The sequence below is a fragment of the Ochlerotatus camptorhynchus genome, unplaced genomic scaffold, assembly GCF_037179485.1.
Source record: "Ochlerotatus camptorhynchus isolate MF236.1 unplaced genomic scaffold, CSIRO-AGI_Acam_v1.1 ptg000314l, whole genome shotgun sequence".
In the NCBI taxonomy this organism is placed as follows: domain Eukaryota; kingdom Metazoa; phylum Arthropoda; class Insecta; order Diptera; family Culicidae; genus Ochlerotatus; species Ochlerotatus camptorhynchus.
The window spans coordinates 3480346-3502880 of NW_027040802.1; the positions used below are offsets into that span (position 1 = coordinate 3480346).

General features: G+C 42.0%; 1 protein-coding gene across 3 annotated transcripts in view; it reads right to left on the minus strand.

Annotated features, from left to right (window-relative positions):
* Positions 1-8554: 8554 nt before the first annotated feature.
* The window catches only part of LOC135707574 (uncharacterized), a 220157-nt gene continuing 206176 nt past the window's right edge, over positions 8555-22535 (minus strand). For all 3 annotated transcript variants that reach the window (XM_065229445.1, XM_065229446.1, XM_065229447.1), the window contains exons 5-7: positions 11606-11976; positions 11019-11540; positions 8555-10956 (exon numbers count right to left, since the gene is read on the minus strand). In XM_065229445.1, the coding sequence (XP_065085517.1) occupies positions 9850-10956; positions 11019-11540; positions 11606-11976 (2000 nt within the window). In that variant the 3' untranslated portion in view covers positions 8555-9849. The remainder of the gene's footprint in view (positions 10957-11018; positions 11541-11605; positions 11977-22535) is intronic.

Below are 22535 nucleotides of genomic sequence, written 5' to 3' on the forward strand. Positions count from 1 at the left end.
AACAACCCATTATTTGTAAGGTCCGCTTTCAAAAAACCATAATACATAAGGTTAAAACTTTATCACACAAACGTTCATGTAAAGTTCCATAACCATTTCAGTTGAAGTTTAGCAGGGATTATAAGCAATTTATAACCATTATCGGTAAGTTCATGTGATGGTTCGCTTTTATGCGGGTATCTTGATGGTCGTTTCTGTGTTGCAATTATTTGACAACCGTTATAACATGTTATAACCATAGAGGTAACTCTAAGACAAGTAGGTCCCAAAGAAACGTGCTCAACTTTTTGGCTCACCTCTGGTACTATCTTCGGTCCCAAGCTTGTCGAATCACCCCTCGAAACATAGGGAAAACCAATAACCCCTCATTTTATCTGTCAAACTTTCATAGCGAATCAAAACAAACATTGCGTAGTACTAGAATTTCGACTAGAATAGGGTACGTTAATCGTTTGCTTGGGACCAATAGGCTACTAAAGTGGTGAGCCAATTTAAAATCGTTAGTTTCGTATTGATTGTTGTTATAACTCTCCAGTCTGGACAGCGTTTAAGTACTTTTTTGCTCACAAAGAAAAGTTCATGTTTTGTTTTTTATTGATTTTTTATTGTTATTCTATATGTACATACAAATTACATTGCTGCCTTGTCCTTACGTGACAGAAGCTTGAGGTCAGATGAATTCTAGATAGAGCTGGAATTAGGGCGTAACAGCTTTTGTAAACAATGACTTCTCTCGATGATTTCTAGAAATCCAAGGCTCGCCCACTCAAATCAACGATACCATCGGGTAGGGTAAGAATTCTCCTTCCCGTTGGTTGTGTTGGTTGGCGTGGGGGTGACTTGAGTTTCAAGAAATCATCGAGAGAAGTCATTGTTTACAAAAGCTGTTACGCCCTAATTCCAGCTCTATCAAGAATTGTACTTTTCGATGATCGATCTTCATTTTGCAGAGTGAAAGAGTAGATAGGTTGCCGTACACTCTTCTCGAGATACTGAGGTTTTCTCAACGTGTGCGACAGGAGCTGACGTGTGTGACAGGGTTGGAAGATCCTGAAACATGAAAAATTGTACCTGTTACTACGGTGAATAGGAATTGAGGGGGAATTGCAATAACAGTTTTCAAGCGATGTAAACAATGGGTTTAAAAAAACGAGTTGGAGTACATGTTTGGCAATACATGTTTATTCCATCTTTATGCTACGTTATAAGTGGTTAAAAGTCCTAACTTATCTGTTAACACATACCTGATTATCACACCACTGCGTCCTAGCAAGAAGTACGGTCGACTTGTTACGCGCTCCGTTAATTTGGAAGTTTTCTCGCTATTATCTGACGTAAATAATCAGTTTTTCTCGCTTAGTGATTCCTGGCATAATTCCCGATAAATTTATCAAAAAGTGAGTTTTTTTCTGAGAAGAAAGTGTGTTTTTGGCATCATCGGAAGGAAAATTGTTTTTGCGATTGCCAATTCGCCAACCATTTTGCGCACCATCGGTGCGTGGTCACGCATACCTGTGCACACGGATCATCGTCATCGAGTGTCAGCATCTGCCTCCACATTCAAACCGCTCATCCATCTCGTGTGTTCAGCTGAGTGCCGAGCTTCATACAAGCACACACCAACGAAGACCGCCCGCACACGCGGATCGAAGATCATCAAAGCTGCGCGTCGCTCCGCTGCTGCTGTGTAAACGCTCGGTGGTAGTAGTATAGGATTATCAGATAAGTTTTTGTTCTTGTTTCTTTCTTTCTCCCATCAGTTAAATTTTAAGTTTGTGTTTCTGTGTTTGTATTTTTTTTCTCGTGCATTGTGTCCGAGTAATTTTGATTATCGTTGCAGTGGTAGAGCGTTTTTCGCTCCCACTAGTACGGCAAAATGGACATTTTGTCGGAAGACGAAATGGACGTTTTGTCGGAAGATGACACCACTTTGCCACGCGATAGCAAAAAGGGTCGAAAACGTCTGTCATCCCAGAAATCAGATGATGCCATCCCTGCTTCGTCATCTCAGTCTGGTAATGGACAGGGACAGATAAGCCCCCGATCGCGAGCCTACCCAGAAGACTCGACTGGCCCATGGGTTGTTTACTTTCAGCCCAAAAAGAAACCTTTGAATGTAATGCAAATTACTAATGATCTGACGAAGCGGTTCTCGGCCGTGACCGAAATCTCGAAGGTGAGGTACAATAAACTTCGCGTTGTCGTCTCTAACCTGAAACAAGCTAACGAGATTGCTGCCTCCCAGCTCTTTACACTCGAATATAGAGTGTACATCCCAGCTCGTAATGTGGAGATCGAAGGTGTGGTCACCGAAGCGAGTCTGACCCCCCGAGATCTTGGCGAAGCAAGCGGTTGGCCGTTTCAAGAACCCCTTGCTTCCCACGGTTGAGATACTGGAAGTCCAGAAGCTGAACTCAGTATCTTTCAGCGAGGGTAAAAAGAGCTTTACCCCCACAGACTCGTTTCGGGTGACCTTTTCTGGTTCAGCCCTTCCTCACTACATCGAGTTAGGAAAACTTCGGCTACCTGTGCGTTTGTTTGTTCCTCGGGTCATGAACTGCCAAAACTGCAAACAGTTGGGACATACGGCCTCTCACTGTGGCAGCAAGGCACGCTGTTCCAAATGCGGGGAGAAGCACGAGGATGGCGCCTGCACAGTCACTGCACCAAAATGCGTGTACTGTAAGGGAACTCCTCATGGTCTCTCGTCGTGCCCGGCGTACAAACAACGCGGGGAGAAACTAGAACGCTCTCTTAAGGAGCGTTCCAGGCAGTCTTTTGCAGCAATGCTTAAGACAGCAACACCATCAACCAACGACAAAAATCCCTTTGCTGTTTTGTCTGATGACGAGTCTGACTCTGACTTGGCTGAGGAGGGAGTTTCTTTCAGTTTTCCGGAAGGTTCTGCACGGAAACGAAAACGCATCCGTTCGCGGAAAGTTGCAGATAAGGAACCCCAAATCAGCTTGCCCAAATCAAGGAGTGATGGAAAAAAGGAAGTTTCAACTCCTCCTGGTTTCCGCAGAACTGACTATAACCAGAACTTTCCATCTCTCCCGGGGACATCAAAAACCCCTGATGGCCCATTTTTAAGAACAGAAGCCCCTTCTTCATCCGGGTTGTTCTCATTTGATCAAATTGTGGACGATATTCTCAAGTACCTCAATATTTCTGATCCTCTCAAATGCATTGTTCTGGCAATGCTTCCTTCTGTGAAGACCCTCTTGAAGCAATTGACATTGAAGTGGCCCCTCATTACAGCAATCATTTCCTTCGATGGATAATTTTCCAAACGAGGTCGGGGATTTGATCACTGTTCTACAGTGGAATTGTCGAAGTCTCATTCCTAAATTAGATTCTTTTAAGTTTTTAGTTCACAATAATGATTGTGATGCATTTGCTGTTTGTGAAACTTGGCTCTCTTCAGATATCGATCTTCCTTTTTATGATTTTAACATTATTCGACTGGATCGTGAGGATTCGCGTGGAGGAGGAGTACTTTTGGGGATCAAAAAGTGCCATTCCTTCTATAGAGTGAATCTTCCACAATTTCCAGGTATTGAAGTTGTCGTATGTCAGGCTATTTTTAAAGGTAAGAGCCTTTGTATTGCTTCTGTTTATATTCCTCCTAGAGCCGTTGTTAATCGCAAACAACTTTCAGATATCTGTTCGGTACTTCCTGCTCCACGGTTGATTATGGGAGATTTGAATTCCCACGGTACAGGCTGGGGGGAACTGTATGATGACAACCGTTCTACTTTGATATATGACCTCTGCGACAGCTTTAATATGACAATTCTTAACAATGGAGAAGTAACACGTTTGGCTGGCCCATCCTCGAATGGAAGTAGATTAGACCTCACACTTTGCTCTAACTCATTATCGTTGGATTGCACGTGGAATGTGATCCAGGATCCTCACGGTAGTGATCACTTGCCGATTAAAATTTCGATTGCCAGTGGGTTCAATCCGTCGGAATCCGTTAACGTCGCGTACGACCTCACCCGTAATATCGATTGGACAAAGTTCAAGAATGTGATAGAAGATGCCCTAACGTCGGTAGAAGGGCTTCCACCGTTGGAGGAATATAACTTCCTCTCCAATCTGATCTTGGACAGCGCGCTTCGAGCTCAAACTCGGCCGGTTCCACGAACGTCTTTGCGTAGGAAACCTCCTTCCCCTTGGTGGGACCACCAATGCACTGAGGTTTATCGTAAAAAGTCCGACGCGTTTAAGCTTTTCCGGAAACGTGGAACACCCGTGTATTTCGAAGCGTACTCGGCTCTTGAACGCAAACTCAAGAGCCTCATCAAAGCCAAGAAACGCGGATACTGGCGGCAATTCGTGGACGGATTATCGCGCGAAACGTCGATGAATACGCTTTGGAACGCGGCGCGAAGGATGCGTAACCGGTCTTCGAACAACGAGAGCGAGGAGTACTCAGATCGTTGGATTCTCAAGTTCGCGCGAAAAGTATGTCCTGATTCCGTGCCGGCACAGATGATTCCTCGCGAAACGACGAATTCTGTAGACGAGATCAGCCAGCCTTTTTCAATGCTGGAACTCTCACTCGCGCTCCTTTCGTGTGGCAATTCGGCTCCGGGGGCTGATAGAATCAAGTTCAACTTGTTGAAGAACCTCCCAGACGTCGCTAAGAGGCGCATGTTGAACTTGTTTTGTCAGTTCCTGGAGCTCAATATTGTTCCGGATGATTGGAGGCAAGTGAGAGTTATAGCCATTAAAAAGCCTGGAAAACTCGCTTCAGATCATAACTCGTATCGTCCCATCGCGATGTTATCGTGCATTCGAAAATTGTTGGAGAAAATGATCCTTTTTCGCTTGGACAAATGGGTTGAGACGAACCACCTACTCTCAGATACTCAATTTGGATTCCGTAGGGGCAAGGGAACGAACGACTGTCTCGCGTTGCTTTCCACAGAAATTCAGTTGGCTTTTGCTAAAAAAGAGCAAATGGCTTCTGTATTCTTGGATATCAAGGGGGCTTTTGATTCAGTATCCGTTGAAGTCCTTTCAGACAAACTCCACGCTTGTGGCCTTTCTCCATTAATAAATAACTTTTTGTACAATTTGCTGTCAGAGAAACATATGAGCTTTTCTCATGGAAACTCTACAGCTTCTCGATTTAGTTACATGGGTCTCCCCCAGGGCTCATGTTTAAGCCCCCTTTTGTATAATTTCTACGTCAGAGAAATTGACAATTGTCTAAGTGACAACTGCACGTTGAAACAACTTGCAGATGACGGCGTAGTGTCTATGACAGGGCCCAAAGGGGTCAACCTGCAAGGACCCTTACAGGATACCTTAGACAATTTGTCTACTTGGGCTATCCAGCTAGGTATCGAATTCTCCACGGAGAAAACTGAGTTGGTCGTTTTTTCTAGGAAGCATAGCCCAGCACAACCAAAGCTTCAACTTTTGGGTAAACCGATCACTCATTCCATGTCTTTCAAATATCTTGGGGTCTGGTTCGATTCCAAATGCACCTGGAGATCCCACATTGAGTATCTGAGACGAAAATGCCAACAAAGGATCAATTTTCTCCGAACAATTACCGGAACGTGGTGGGGAGCTCATCCGCAAGATCTTCTAACGTTGTACCGGACAACGATTTTATCGGTTTTAGAGTACGGTAGTTTTTGCTTCCAGTCGGCGGCTAAAACTCACATCATCAAACTGGAACGTATCCAGTATCGTTGTCTTCGTATCGCGTTAGGATGCATGCACTCGACTCATACGATGAGTCTCGAAGTGTTGGCGGGCATGTTGCCACTATCGGATCGGTTTTCGGAATTGTCCCTCAGGCTCCTCACCCGTTGCGAAGTAATGAACCCACTGGTAATCGAAAACTTTGAAAAGCTTCTTGAGCTGAACCCTCAAACTCGTTTTATGTCATTGTACTACGTGTACATAACACAGGATGTCAGCCCTTCACAGCATAATCCTCATCGTGTATGCTTCTCCGACTTCGGCAATTCAGTTAGTTTTGATTTATCTATGACGCGGGAGATTCGTGGGATCCCAGAACATCATCGTTCCATGATTGTTCCGTCAATTTACGCTGCAAAGTTTGGCCAAGTTGATTCCGCAAGATCGTTCTTCACAGATGGATCACTAATAGAGTCGTCCGCTGGTTTTGGTATTTTTAACGAATTTCATAGCGCCTCTCGAATGCTTCAAGCTCCTTGTTCCGTATATGTTGCTGAGCTGGCGGCAATACATTATACGCTAGAAACGATCGCCTCACTTCCACCAGATCACTATTTTATTTTTACGGATAGTCTCAGTTCTGTCGAGGCTATTCGCTCTATGAGGCCGGTAAAGCACTCCTCGTATTTTCTCATGAAAATACGAGAGCTTTTAAGTGCTTTATCTTTAAGATCTTTTGTCATCACCTTTGCATGGGTCCCATCTCATTGCTCGATTCCGGGCAATGAGATGGCTGACTCACTTGCTAAGGTGGGCGCTATGGAAGGCGATATTTACGATCGACAAATCGCCTACGATGAATTTTTCTTCATTTATCGTCAACAGTCACTCGTCAGCTGGCAGAATAAGTGGAGTGAAGGGAGTTTGGGACGATGGCTATATTCGATCATCCCTAAGGTGTCGAAGAGTTCTTGGTTCAAGGGGTTGGATGTGGGTCGAGACTTCATTCGTATGATGTCTCGCCTCATGTCCAATCACTATTCGTTAAACGCTCACTTGTTCCGTGTTGGGCTGAAGGACAGCAATCTCTGTGAATGTGGACAAGGTTACCAGGACGCAGATCACATTATTTGGTCTTGTGCTGAGCATCGCGGAGTCAGATCTGAACTGTACGATTCCCTTCGGGCTCGAGGTAGACAACCTAATGTTCCAGTTCGGGATATTTTGGCTAGACGCGATCTGGAGTTTATGAAACTCATATATGTTTTCTTGAAGAATATTAACATTAGATTGTTAGTTTTATTAACCATGTGTTTAGTTTGTATTTTGTACGTGTGGGTTTTTTTTATGTTTGTTTTCAAGATGAATAGAAATTCGTTCATGTTTTAGGATTAATTAAATATTTGTATCGTAAACCACATTTCAAACCTCCCTCTCCCTTTTCCCATCCAAAAAAAATTGTAAATCCCCACTAACCTCGAGACAACCGCGAGTATCCGGTCCAGCTCCTTTAACTTTAAATATAAGAAATCAATAATGTATAACAAAAATGATAACTCGGCTCTGTAAAGTTTATTCGATTGAGCCTGTACAAATAAAGTAATTAATAAAAAAAAGAAAATCATTTGCGTTTCCAATGGAAGCTACATGAAAACTATTTTCGGTGTAAAATAGAAAGTTTTTCTTCCGACAGTTTCATCTTAGTATTCTTCTTTGGCTTAACCGCTTCCAATAAATTTTGCACAGTGGTTTTTGACCAAGGCCCAATAACGTTCGATAGGGTAGAGTTCTGGGCGGTTGGGAGGGTTGTGGTCTTTGGGTACCACAACCACGTTGTTCGAATCGCTTTTTTCCCATAGTGGCAGCTCGCCAAGTCCGGCCAGAACAGCACAGGTCTATAATGTTGTTTTAGGAATGGTAGCAGCCGCTTTTCCTGGCACTTCTGGACGTAGATCTCTTGATTGATGGTTCCCGTAGTAATAACAATGCCGCTTTTTAGACCACACGTGCATATGGTCTGCCAGACGAAATATTTTTTTCGGGAACTTCGATAGTTTGATGGTTTTGAAAATTTCAGCCTCCTTCCTTTTTCCTGATGCGGTATAAAACACCTGTCCCGGAAGCTGCTTGAGATCCACCTTCACATAAGTTTAGACGTCCATGACGACACAGTCGAACTTGGTGAGCAGATTCGTATACAGCTTTCGGGACCGCTGCTTTGGCGACGTGTTTTGTTTGTAATCTCGGTTCGCCATCTTCACCTTCTTAAACGTCGACAACCCGGCTCGTTTCTTGGTCCGCTGCACAGTATTATGAAGAGACATTGAGCTTGCCGACGTCCTGGATGGAGAGGTTAGGACCTTCTTCGTCGTCGCTGCCACATCTGGATTACTGTTGCCGCCGCTTCCAGGCTTCCTGGTGGTCGACACACGCTCTCCGAACACTTTTAAAACGTCTGTCACGGTCGATTTGGCCACATCCAGCAATTTTGCCAACTTGGCGTGTGAGACCGTCGGATTCTCTTGTTGCGCGAGCAAAATTTTGACACGCTGCTCCTCTTGCTTGGACGTCATTTTGAAAATTGAAGAGCAAACGGTGAAAACTCATCATAGCAACCATTGTATGTACACTCAACTTCCAAATGCAGCATTTCAGGTTTTTTAAATGCATTTTTAACAGAAATACACCATCAAGACCAATTTTTGCGCGTTCCAGACTTTAATAGTAACAATTTTACGTTACCCTTATGGAATGTTATGAGGAAATCGAAAAGTGAATGAGCCAGGGAGAGGGGCGCAGTACTGAGAGTTTGCCACGTAGACAAAAGTCCTGCTAACGGCTCTGGTATTGTGATATGTTCACTTACCGCAAAAATATTCAAGCAATCTTTGGTTGTTTCAGCGCTTATTTATTTACAAATAGATGCTCAGGACTGCTGCTTTCTTGATTAGTACACGCTCGTACGTTGCCATATTTACTTGTTTATCAAGTTTATGTTAACAACAATTCAGTTTTCCGAAGCTGATTTAACAATTTAACATCTTGTTGATTCAAGCAGGTAATCGGTATGATATTTGTGATCTGTGTACAGTTTGCTCAAGTTTTATTTAACAGTACAAGTTTCAAAGAGTATTCATTTAGTTTGATTTGTATTTCAAGCTTTTGTGTGTCGGTACATGTAAATATATTTTCTATACGTTTGCTTGCTTGTATCAGTATACGGCTCGAATTTCGAAAGACATTTATAGATGGTTAAGGCTCTTCAAGCTTGCTCTTATTCAGCACGCATGTGATTTGTTTCCCGCGATTCGCAGCTTTTGTGCTTTGGTTGAAATATTTATCGGCAGCGAAACACGCTCGAAATATTTCCCGCGCATTTACATTTAGTGCTGTGGCTGCAAGCTCGGATGATTTTCGGCTTCAGTTTGCAAGGTACACTTTAGTTTTTAACGTTATTTCATATCAACGAATAGTGGTTCTGTAATTTCAGATTTTGATTGCTTTAAGCTTGTTATACTGTTATGTTTCTGCTCTTGTTTTACAACTTTTTTTTTTTAGTGACAGTCACTTAACAACGAGTTTGTGTGTAGGATTTTAGTCGAAAAAATCTTACATCCTATTAGTAATGTCAAGGATGTATTTTCAAAAGGACGGATCTGCTTTTGCTAAAAAAAAAACAATTGTCAATTTGTCGAAAGTCTTAGCTCACCCACGCAGTCCTTTTGAAAATTAATCCTTGTTGTATAAGCGTAGTTATTTAGTAGTAGTTGTAGAGAGAACCACTGCACAAAAGAAGCACAGCGAAGAGATTCGATTCTTATCCAAAAAGGTCTATCCTACCTACATGTTCTACACGCCTATCGAGATTTTAGGACACTAAAAGTAGGGATAAAACTGGTAAAAAAATAATACAATTTACCGTCAAGTCAACGATTCTACGTACACACATTGGCCGATGATTCGGGCTCACTCAGCCTAGTTTAGTTAGAAGTTATCAGAGAGAAAAAAAAACGACAATAAATAATCTATGTGATCGAGAGGGATTTTCCAGTAATTCGTGTACATACTTGATTTGGTACCAATTTTGATCGCGGCTAAACGATGCTTCTCGACTTTTGTTTGCTTTATATGACGAAGACTAGATGCCTCATCTGTACTAATGTATTTTTTTTAATTTGAAGTTTAATATCTAAAGTGGCCCTTTCGACCGCGATAGTTGTGGTAGATTCGGAGGGGTTGGTAGCTGCCGTTCGACGGTTGTAGAGGCTGCTGCTGAGGGGACTGGCTTTGCCCATTCGCTTCCGGTGCGGTGATGTGCAGAGCGGATGTAGATGGTACTGTAGTCAAACGTGACGCGCAACGAGGAGCGAGGACAAAGTGATACAAAAGGAAATAGATCACGGCAACGGCACAGGCAACGATGGCTAGCACTTGGAAGGTGGTAATCAGACAGTCTAGCTTGGTCCACGTTGCAATCAGGGCACCGATGAATCGGCCCAGACAGAAGTGGAAGATCACAGGCAGAGCTTGGCCGGTTGTAATAATACGACGAGGGATGATATGGCGCATGTAGAATATAATCGTTAACCAGGTAAGACCAAGGGTTATGGGATAGAGGAAGTCGATAACTACGCGCCACCATGTCACATCCAGGCTGGCCAACAAGGAGAAGCGGAAAATAAAAGTCGTTATAGCAGCGATCAGGATGTTCGAGTGTCCACAGTAGTCAACGATGTTCTCTGCATACCACAAAATCGGAATCACAAGCAGTGCTCCCAGAATGACAAATACGCTCCAGGTTGTTCCGTAGTATTCATCCGAATATGGAAGAACTTCAAAATTCTTGACCAGAACGCCTTCGTAGTTGTCCAAAACGCTCCAAAAGGTTCCCAGAATCAGAGTAACCAAGCAGAGGCCAGCAGCTTCCGGTACGTATCTTCGAATAGCTGACATTGGGATAGCAACCATTCCACATTTGGTGTGCCACCACATCTCTGGAGGAGTAAGAGGCATTCCGGATGACAGTAGGAGAACAATGGCTGCCAGCACCACCAAGGCAACATAGACGTAGTAGGTTTCAAAGAACCAGGATAGGACAAAATAGAACAGGCCCCATCCAATTGCACCCCAAACGATCTGGCGACCGAAATCTCCTCTACCGGTAGAGGTCTCCCGGGTGGCGATAATGGTGGCAGCATTCAGCAGTACGATTGCCGCTAATGGGAAGGCATCCGCAAACGATCGCAACAATAGATAAGACCAGAAAGTGACCTCTGGATCTCCGACAATCTGCAATGAACACAATCCCTATTGATTATCAAACCCAAACATCAGTCAAACAGAAAACTAACCTTCATGCAAACACTTTCAGCCAGTACACTTTCCTCGTTATCGTACGGATTGTGGACTTCGCATTCGATCTTCGGAGTACAGTGCGAAGAGTTGGTCAGCAATTTCATCCACTTGACTTGCTTCTCCGGTATATTGCACGAGAATCCATCCAACGGATACCGACACCACTCGGCACTGTGCGTTTCGTTTTCGTCATTCACTGCGCTCCGTAGAATCGTTTCGAACTTGAGTGATTCGGTAGCCGGGGTGTAAGCGTGACAGATCTCCGATTCGGGAGTGCCTTTGTGTTCGCAGATGTGCGGCACCGGTATGGGCGTGTTATCGACTTCTATTCTCGGCAGCTCCAGATTCGCTGGTGCAACATCTGAATCTTCGTCGGTCAAATCGTAATCGTCATCTTCAATGGAGCTTTCGGTGGAAGGGGATACGGTCACACCTTTGGTGTAGGGGTGATTCAGATTTTCAAATTCGATCGGCTTCTGACAGGTGTACGAACAGTTCAGCAGCGTTAGGTGACCAATCTGTGAAGCAGTTTTAAATCTCGATTATGAATCATCATCTTTTAAATAAACAGTAGAGATCTTACCTTTTCCTTCTTCCAGTGATAGCAGGTACGTTCCTCGGAGCAACGCTGCTGGAAGATGATGGCCCCGTCCAAGTCACATGCGAAGCTCACCTGCGACCGGCTCGACTCTTGGCGTTCAATCGGTGGAACGGCAAAGAACAGAATGGCATACAGGATGGCGGAGACGATCATACAGAAGGAGGCCAGAAAACGTAGCCTTCGCCCGTACGAGCTTCCATTGGTTCCGGCGAGACGGTCAGCCAGAGGAGCGAATATCAGCGGTCCCAGTATGGCGATCAGTGGGGCCACTACCGAGATGATTTGCGATTCCTTGTAGTCCAACCCGGTGAGGGTCATGTGCTTCTGCAGATACGGGTGGAGGCATCCTAGAGCTGTAAAGGAACGGACATTTTATTAGCGAAGTAAATTATTGGAATCTCGGGCATGGGATTAATAAGAATGCGCTTGTACCAGTTTATCGGTCAGTTTGGATTATCCAGAGCACCAGGACCACTCACCCTAGAATATCAATTCCATTGTAAATACTCTTTGATCTCGTAATTTTGGAAAATTCAGAAAAAAGTCGAATGGATCTAGGACAATTTATATGATGTGGCCATGATGTGAGCATACGTGATTTATTAGCTAGAGAAAGGTCTGAAGAGGGCAGGTAAATAGTTCCGCTAGAGTATGGCAGTATTAAAAATTGAATAGAAGTTGAAAATGAGAGAAGAGCCAATAATGGCGACAGTACTAGTCAGACGCACACTTCTCTACCTAACTCATACATATGGATGAGGAGACTTGAAGTACAGGCATACCTCGATATAACGTAACTGTAACTTTTGACCATCATCGTCGATATCTCTCAAATAAAAATTCGCAGCCAAAAACATTAGCTTCAAGGCTTTGCTGCTCCTAGATAACATTCCGTTGCATCCGCCCACCATAAGCAATCCCAACATAATATTTCTATACATGCCACCAAAGATCACGTCTTTGATTCAACCCCTTGATCAAGGCATCATCAAAAATTTCAAGCAGAAGTATGTCAAGAGAAGCTACAGTTTTATTCTGGAAACAGCCGAGTATTTGACAGTTTTTCTTGAACCGATGGCCGCCATCTTGGATTCCAAAATTGCGTCTGGCATCGATTTCCAGCCTCTACATCTCCGTTCCGCACACTAGCGCCGCGTAGTGAGAGAGTTCTTGAATAATATGACCACCATCCGAAAAGACTTGGTCACCTGAACAACTTCGATGAAATCAGCAGTTTTCTATACGGCCAGGTTTTCGAAATACAGTTTATATACGAAGTTCACATGCACAATAGCGCTGCGTAGTGAGAGAGTTCTGAACTAATATGAACTAATATTCGCGGTTCCTTATTCACGTCCCCGTTACCCGGCATTAAGGATTCCTGACTGTACATATTTCTTTATCGGCAACGGAAAATTGATGCAATAATTCTAATTATTTGATGGTTTAGAAGAGTGATTACAAATAATAGCAAAGGTAGGGTAACAGCGTACTATTCAAAGACTTATTGATATAAATAGTTTCTAAGATGATAGTTCTGCAGCTCTTCTAGTGATTCTGGGTGAAAACCCATTAAATTAGTTTTGAAAAATTTGTAAATAAGCGCTGTTGGTCTTGTAATCCCATAGCGTGCATTACCCAACCTTACCCAATAGAAATTTAATTATGCTGTAATAATTTTGATCGAAAAAATAGTGGGAATTTTTTTTCCCAATTTTGTCAGTTTCCTGTTTTTGTCTGCTAATCAAATCCAAATCGGGAAAGCACTGTATCAGGAAAATTTTAGTCTCAGTATGGTACTTCAGGGAAAATTGTGCTAACGTCCTCCAGAAATTTCTTTTTTTCCGGATTTTTTCTCAACTTATTCTTGAAGCTTCTTTCGATTTTTCCATAAGCCCTCTGACTTCCGACTTTCTCCAGAACTTTCTTCCAATATATCTTAGGATTTTCCTTCCAGCGTCTCGGATATACCTATCGGATTCTCCCAGAAGTTTCTTTCGTCTTTCTCTGGAAGTTTCTCCAAAAGCTATTCTCCGTATTCACTCTCACTTCTATCAATCATAGGGATTTTTTTCATTTGGTTTGATTTCCGTCGATCTTGTTTTCCGTGCTGAGCACCAATGCTACCGACGCCAGGGAGGCAACTCCCACACCTGGACCCTACCTATCGACCCATCAACTCATGAATCGGGGACCAACGGCTTTATGGGAAACATTGTCAAATACCCTTCCATATGGGTATTTTTGGAAGTGTGGTGACGTCTAGAGACCGTAATTTCGCGATTTCGAACTAGTAGTACGAGGCATAGACGTCACCACGATTTCAAAAATACCCATATTGAAGGGTATTTGGCAATGTTTCCCAGTTTTGATACAACCAGAAGCCGCCATATTGGATTGCTAAATGGCGTCGGACCTCGATTTCCGGTTTCAAGACGGCACCACGGTTCCAAAAATACGCATATTGAAGGGTATTTGACAATATTTCCCAGTTTTTATGAGACCGGAATCCACCATCTTGAATTTCAAAATGGCGTGACCACAATTCCAAAACTATCAATATTGACCGGAATTCGACAACGTTTCCCAGTTTTTATGCAACCGGAAGCCACCATCTTGGATTTCAAAATGTCATCGGTCATCGATTTCAGAGCTGTACACGCCACCACGATCCCAAAAATAGGGTGGCGAAGGGTAGTTGACAATGTTTCCCATTTTTGATTTAACCAGCAGCCGCTATCTTGCATTGCAAAATGGTGTCGGACATCCGCATATGATCAATACCCACATTGAAGGGTGTTCGACAATGTTCCCTAGTTTGTATGCAGGGTGTTCGGTTCCTTAGTGCACATATTTTAAGGGGTTTTTAGCCCGACCAGGAACCGATAACTAACTGATAACATATGAATATCTTATTTTGGTATAAAACTATTATTCAGTTACCGAGATTTTTTTGTAAAAAACAAGGAGTAAGTCACTCAGCACAGTGTGCCGAAAGTAGATTCGGCACAGCTTGGGCACAATCTCGTAGGCGTTGGATTGTTCATCAAATAAAATGGGAGCACTGCTGGACAGCTGTCATTGAAGTTGTTCACAACATTACGTGCTGTTGAGGCAACGGCTCGGGAGGGGCCGGATGTGGCCTTGTAAGGACCCTACTTTTCGGCAGCAAATCACCAGCAATCGGTCAATTGGTCATCTACCAAACCAAACTCACTTGAACAATACCGAACTACTTTTCACAGTACAATCACACGGAATTTTTATTGCTTCCACTCAACCTAATTATCTTAGAATTTTTAAACCGAATTTCAATGGTTGAGGTACTACGAGCGAATTCTCCCGGAACTCCAACCCCATGGCAAAACCGAACGTCTTAGCTTGGGATCCTTCTTCTTGGCATAATCCATTCCGCCGTCGAAAACCTCCTAGAGTGTCTTGCCCGGAATCATCACCTTTCCTCTTTCAGATTGATCAGTAAGGTGTAGTGCTTCTGAATCGTTTCCGTCGGATTGACCAGCAACGTTCGGACGACATTGGAGCAGTAAGACTTATAACGCGCACCCAGAGCACAGATGATCGATCCGAAGTGCAGATAGTTATTGTCACTGAATGCACTGAATTTCAGAGCCTGCTCGACACCCTCCGACAGTTTGGTATGTTTTACTTTCTTTTCAGCATCGATAATCTCCATGATGTGATCCTTTAGGTACGTCTACCGTCACCAGGCAGGTCTTCTTGATAGTGATAACCTCGAAGACCCCCTTGGAGCACATGATGCGTGTCGAAGCTATTGTCATTGACGAAGGCACGCCAAGATTCACATAATTCACCCGGAAAGTTGTCATTGGAGAAGACTCCCAACGTTTTACCCTCCTTGGATCCCTTGATCGCCTCCAGCAGCTTTTCAAAATTGGTCTTGTCTTTGTCACAGCTTCACCGACGGAATGCCCTCCTCACCGTCCTTCTCGATCTGCTTCAAGAAGTCGATCTTCTGGTCAGGAAAAAGATGGACTTTTCGCACAGAACCGTAATCGTATCGGTCAGCTCGTATCCCAGCAGTCAGGTCTGCAGCGAGGTGGATTTGCTTTAGATGGTTTTCTCGTCTACGCCGTACGCCGTCAGAATGCAATCCACCTTCTGCAGCGAATCATCATGGGAAAACTCTGGTTTCTTCCAGTTTTCGTAGAGGCGTTTTGTTCGTCGGTAGAAGGAATCCTTATCGAGCACGATATTCGACATTTTAGTTCAATTATCGTATCCAACGGTTTTCAATGCGGGAACACTTCCTGTTGCTCTCCGGCTTTTTTTGACGTAGGACTACGTCTATGATTTCTATATGGGGGTACACTTTGTGAAAACTGAAAATGGAACATGTAACAAAAAATGAAAGATTTTGAACGCTAATAACTCAGCTGCCCCTGGACTAATTTCAATAATTTTATCACCATTCGATCAGATATATAAATCCCACTATTGAAAATTACACGAATTTGCAACTGTTGCTTTGATAGTTAAAATTATCACTGATTGCCTGCGAAAAGCGATTTCCCTAACCCAAATTTCAAAGTTGAATTCTATCCGGTCTCATCAAACGGTGTTTATTCAATCACCGCGTGATGAGTGGTGGTGTTCTCAAGTACACAACGAAAGGCTACTTGCAAGCTGCGAGCTGCAGCCCACATTACCATCCATAGAATGAGGAAGAAACCGCACAGCTATTGATCGGAGTCAGTAGCTCTTCGTGAGTCGCTGTGCATGCTTGGCATACACAGTTGTACACACCAACTGCTCATTTGTTAATAACTTTACACAGAGTTGACGAAACAAAGTTCTTTTTGAAGCAGTAGATATAATTGAGTTTAGCTTTAAATAGATACATAAAACAAAGTAGATTTTAATTCAAGTCATAAACTGTATTTGTTTTTGCGTTGTGAAAATGAAGTGAGAAATGCTCGCTGCACATCTCGGACTTTAAAAATAAAAATTAATTGGTTTTGATTCAAATGTTTAGATTTATCTTCTTTTTGCACATATAAAGTAAGCTATGATCTTAATCTATCAATTACTTTAAAGAAAAACAAATTTCAACAACTGAGTAAAAAGTTATTAACAAATGAGCAGTTTGTGTGTGCAACTGTGTATACCAAGCATGTCGCTGTGGGCCATCTATATCAAGTGCGTAATACTAAAGAGTGTAAACAGAGAGAACCCCACTCAAATTCCTATTCCTTCACAAAACACAAGCTCCTGCTGCGGTTAAAAAATAAGATTTATTATATAAGACCACGTAGTCCTACGTCACCATTGCGAACAACCCCATAGGGCTGTCCCTTGTAGTTTTATTTTATTTGTTGTGTCCTACTCACGATCCATTTCACCAGCATTCCTCCTTGGTTGTCGCTAGACCGATGTTATTGCACACCAAAACATTCAAACTTTCAGAAATACCGGGTTGCCAAATATACCATAATATTCGTATTTTACAAAAAATCGCAGCTCGCTCTATGACCAGCACTGCCGGCCCAATTCTTCGCTGCACACAGAGTAAATATTTACGAATTGTTGACAAAACTCAGGTAATCATGACAGATCTTCTTTTTCTCATTCGATTTTTTTTTTTAATTATAGTCACTTTAACGCTCTTGGGTCATTCGTGACTTGTCCGCGGTGAGATTTGAACTCGTGACTTTGGCGTGAGAGGTATGAATGCTAACCACTACGCCGGGGTCGCCCCCTCTCATTCGAGTTGTTTTCGAAGATCATGTCATGATTACCTGAGATTTGTCAGTCATGTAAATATGTGTGTTGAAGAATTGGCACATCTGCGGTGCACTTGCAGCATACTATATTGGTGTGCGGAGTGACCTACCCTTTGGTAAAATATCAAATAAATATCACCTTAAAGAGTTATTGGATTGGTATTAGAAGACCTTTTAAATAACAAATTATGATATTCTGACGTCAGAAAAATCGTTTGTTACCCGAGCAGGAAAAAATAACTTATTAATACCAAATTCAGGTATGAAAATAGTATAACTGGCAACCTAAATATGGTATTAGTGAGGCTGACATAAGAGGTAAAATACCAAGAATCATACCTCAAAAATGTTCTACGAATAACGAACTAGTAAATAATTTAGTTATTACAATAACAGACGGATAACATACGCTTTTTTAAATGCTAGAATACCATAGTTTGTTATTTTGAAGGTCTTCTTATACCAATTCAATAACTCTTTTATGTGTTATTGTCTTAAAAGTGAAAGATCACAATTTGTTATTTTGGTATTCATTTGATATTTAACAATATATTTCGATAACTGAATAATATCGAAACAAGATTTTTTACCACAAGCATACCGAAATCTGGTATCATACCACATTAAGATATTCATTTGTTATTGATTAGCTATCGGTTCCTGTTCGGGTATCCGTCAGTTAGTATAATATCTAAATTATTTATTAGTTCGTTATTCGTAGAACATTTATTTTTGTTATTTTACCTCTTATGTTAGGCTGATCAATGCCACATTTAGGTTGCCAGTTATCGAAGCCATCAAATCAAGAAGACTGGCAACTCTTCCAGAATCCAAGCGGCGGATACAGTAGCGCTGCGCTCGAGCGAATATGGAAGTACTGTATAGAAAAATTAGCAAATACACAAACCTTTTTTTTTCTGAGGTTGTAATCTTTGCTCAGAGCTGGTAAATATCACGGCCGTCATGTGACAATGAGAAAACAGGTCTTCTCACTACAACGAGACGAAACGACCGATCATAAGCTTTCTTGTCATTTTCCAATGATCACTCATGAGAATAATTCTTATGCAGTTTTTACATCAACATTTCTAGCTGATTTAGATGAATTTATACAAGTAACCATATGTCATCGGTAGAGTGAATATATTTTTGAAATTTCCTTGGTAAAAGTAACTTTAATAGCAATACATGAGCTAGTTATCACGATGATCACAGCACTGTCACGTTCTGTCATGACAAAAAAATCGGTGAGATTTTGAAGAAAATCTCTGTCGTCGTTTTCTCAACCGATGATAGTGACAGAAGTATCTCTATAAATATCGCGTGAGATCTTTCATTGAAAATGACATTTGCCAGCCCTGTCTTTGTTATCAAAATTGTTCGATGAGAAAATGGAAGAGGTGCTAGTCTTCTTGATATGTTATCTATGCAACCTGCATTTGATATTAATAAGTTATTTTCTCCTGCTCGGGAGAAGATCATATTGGATGGAAAAAATGTTCTACGCATATTATCAAATCTCAAAAATTACTGAGCTATTGAACTTTTTTCTGTTTTGGTCTATGTATTGGTAAAAAAATATGCTCCCTAGCACAACAATATTGCCTCTATTCAATAGCTTATGAATTTCCTGTCTAAAAATGTTCTTTATACTTCAAGTAAGCTGTAGTAATTTAGTAACAAATATTTAAGAGATAAACATGTTTAAAATTTGTGTTTTTCTACGTGTTGTTCTTTGTTATTTCAAAAGATACCCATTAAAGTGATTTTTTTTCTTTGCTTTGTTTTCCGTCGTTCTTGTATTCCGTGCTGTGCTGAGCACCAATGCTACCGGTGCCATGGGAGGCAGCTCCCACACCTGGACCCTACCTATAGACCCATCAACTCATGAACCGGGGACCAACGGCTTTACTTGCCGGGATTAGACATGTTATGCCTCAGAACATCCCGGCGGCGCCAACTGGGATTGAACCCAGGCCTGCTGAGGTGAGAGATAATCACGCTTACCACTACACAACCGGCGCCGCTAGTGTATTGTTTTGTCTAACTGAAATATGCCTCTCATAGTGCTCTACAATACTCTCTTTGACAGCAATTTTCTATCTCGGTTAGATTTGTTGTAATTTTGCTCTAAACACATCATGTTGAGTCGTTAATTAACGGTTGTATAGAACACGAATTCAACACCACCGTGTATTAATTACTGTTGACGCGCACAGAACACTTGATCGCCGAAAAATTAAACGAGATAGAAAGTTGGTGTCAAAGAAAGAGTTGTACACGATAAGAAAAAAGGACTCAACGGAAAGTTCGCTTTTACCTACTTTTGACTAATTTGTCTCCTTTTCTCCTTCTACTATTGTCAAAAATGGAGGAGCAAAACCACCCAACGTTGAGTATAATGATATTTTTAAGTACAACTAACTTACTTTTGGGTAGAAAGCTGGGGTTCCATACGAATTTCACACAAGTAAATGAAAACTACTTTGACCCGCTTTACCTACTTTTGGGTTCCTGCACTAAAGTGCCGAGATGAGTGAAAAGAACTTACTTTTGGGTACTTTTTTCATACCGTGTAGAACACTTTGAGAAGCATCCTTTGATTAGTCAAAACAATACTCTTTATTACGTATCTTTTGAAACAATAAGGCAAAACACACAAATCACACATGTGTATCTCTTAACTGTAACTAAATGCAACTTACTTGAAGTAAAGCGGACACTTTAAAGTGGGAAATTTTCTACTCTGTCCAATGGAGGCGATACTTTTGTGCTAAGTAGTTCATATAAGAGTTAGAGCCAAAACATAGACCAAAACAGAAAAAGTTCAATAACTCAGTAATCTTTGAGATTTGATCATATGCGTAGAACATTTTTTTTTTCATAAAATATGATCTTCTATCACCCTTTACAATATTTGCACTTAAGAACCGAACACCCTGTATAACTGGAAGCCACCATCTTGAATTTTAAAATGGTGGCGAACATTGATTTCTGGTATTTAAACGTCATCCTCGTTCTGAAAATACCCATACTTTAAGGACAGACATCAATTTCCAGCATCTACACTTCGTCCCAGTTCCGAAATATAAACATTGATTGATTGATTGTCCGCTGTTCATTATAATATGTATAATTTCGAACTATCATTGATCACCATCTCTATCATGTGATAGATCTATCTCTTCTATCCCATTCGATTGGGGGAGCAATTTAAAAAAAAAAAAAAACAAATTGACCGCATTACGAAAAGTGGTCAGGTTTTGACAACATATAACTCTTTCAATAGCGGATGAGTTTTAATTTTAAACAAGCCAATCGATTACAAATTTTGCTACGAATCTGCTAAATTGCACACTTTATTAATTTTCAGTAGGTCACTACTGAAAATTACACAAGTGTCCAACTATTGCAATAGTGATTAAAATTATCTCCGATTGCCTGTAAACAGCGCATTCCCTAACAAAGATTTCAAAATCGAATTTGATCATGTCTCCCTGAACGGTGCTTATTCAATCACCGTGTATGGTGGTGTCCGGTCGGTCGTCAGCATCAGCAGCAGCAGCAGTGTTTTCGGCGCATGGCGTTGAACATTGTACACATCGAAAAGTTGCCCACAAACAGCGAGCTGCAGCCCACCTGAGCGTCCTTTCACCGAAGAAGGAAGAAGAAGCCGCACCGCTACTGATCGGGATCTATCTTCGTGAGTCGCTGTGGGCCATCTATGCCAAGCGCGTCACCCTTGTTCCAAACAACATACAGTTCGCCAGCCTCATATGTGTTAAACGTCTTAATAGCTCAGCATTAATCAACCTTAAGGACCTTAAGGACCACTCAACGTTTGATAAAGCGTATTTTTTGGACATTTGTCAAGATCATCAATCGGACGTCAGTTCTCATATGTTAAAATCTAACATACCATATATTTTTAACGCAACATTGGCAGTGCAATTTCAGAATCCAAAGTCGGTCGCGGCATGAAAGTGGTTTGATTTTGATCCAGAGATGATGTATTTTAATTCTGAATACTCAAATCGAAAAGATTTTTTTCTACGATTCTGTTAAAATTAAGGAATTATCTTTTTTTTATTAAATGTCACTGTTGAAAATTGCACTAATGTACAAGTTTTGCTATGATCATAAAGGGTGATACGGTCAAAATTTGGTCAAGGGAAAACGCGTGTAAATCGGTGAAATCGTTTATTTAAAAAATCAAATTAAATTTCTTTTTCAAGTTCAATTAGTATAAAATTCAGGAAAAATATTCAGTTAGGCTTCCGCTTTTCCAAATCCGAATTGCCGGGCCTTACGCTTGACCCCTGCCATCAGATTTTGTACAGCCACCTTGTCCACCTTCTTCGCCGCAGAAAGCCAGTTTGCCTTGAACTGCTGCTCGCCCTTAGCAGTTTTTTTGGTCTTCTTTAGGTTCCGCTTGACAATAGCCCAGTATTTCTCAATTGGGCGGAGCTCTGGCGTGTTGGGAGGGTTCTTGTCCTTGGGAACCACCTGCACGTTGTTGGCGGCGTACTACTCCATGGCCTTTTTACCGTAATGGCAAGATGCCAAATCCGGCCAAAACAGTACGGAACAACCGTGTTTCTTCAGGAAAGGCAGCAGACGTTTATTCAAACACTCTTTCAGGTAAATTTCTTGGTTGACAGTCCCGGAAGCTATGAAAATGCTGCTTTTCAAGCCACAGGTACAGATGGCTTGCCAAACCAGATATTTCTTTGCGAACTTTGACAGTTTCATGTGCTTGAAAACATCTGCTACCTTTCCCCTTCCTTTTGCCGTATAAAACTCCTGTCCCGGAAGCTGCTTGTAGTCGGCTTTGACGTAGGTTTCGTCGTCCATTACCACGCAGTCAAACTTCGTCAGCATCGTCGTGTACAGCCTCCGGGATCGCGCTTTGGCCGTCGTATTTTGTTTATCATCGCGATTTGGAGTCACTACCTTCTTGTAAGTCGATAGTCCGTCTCGTTTTTTGGCTCGATGCACGGTTGTAGACGATACACCCAGCTTATTTGCGGCATCTCGGAGAGAGAGGTTAGGGTTTCGCTTGAAACTACCGGCAACTCTCTTTGTCGTCTCAGCGGCTTCCGGTTTTCGATTTCCCCCCGATCCAGACTTCCTGGCTGTCGACAAACGTT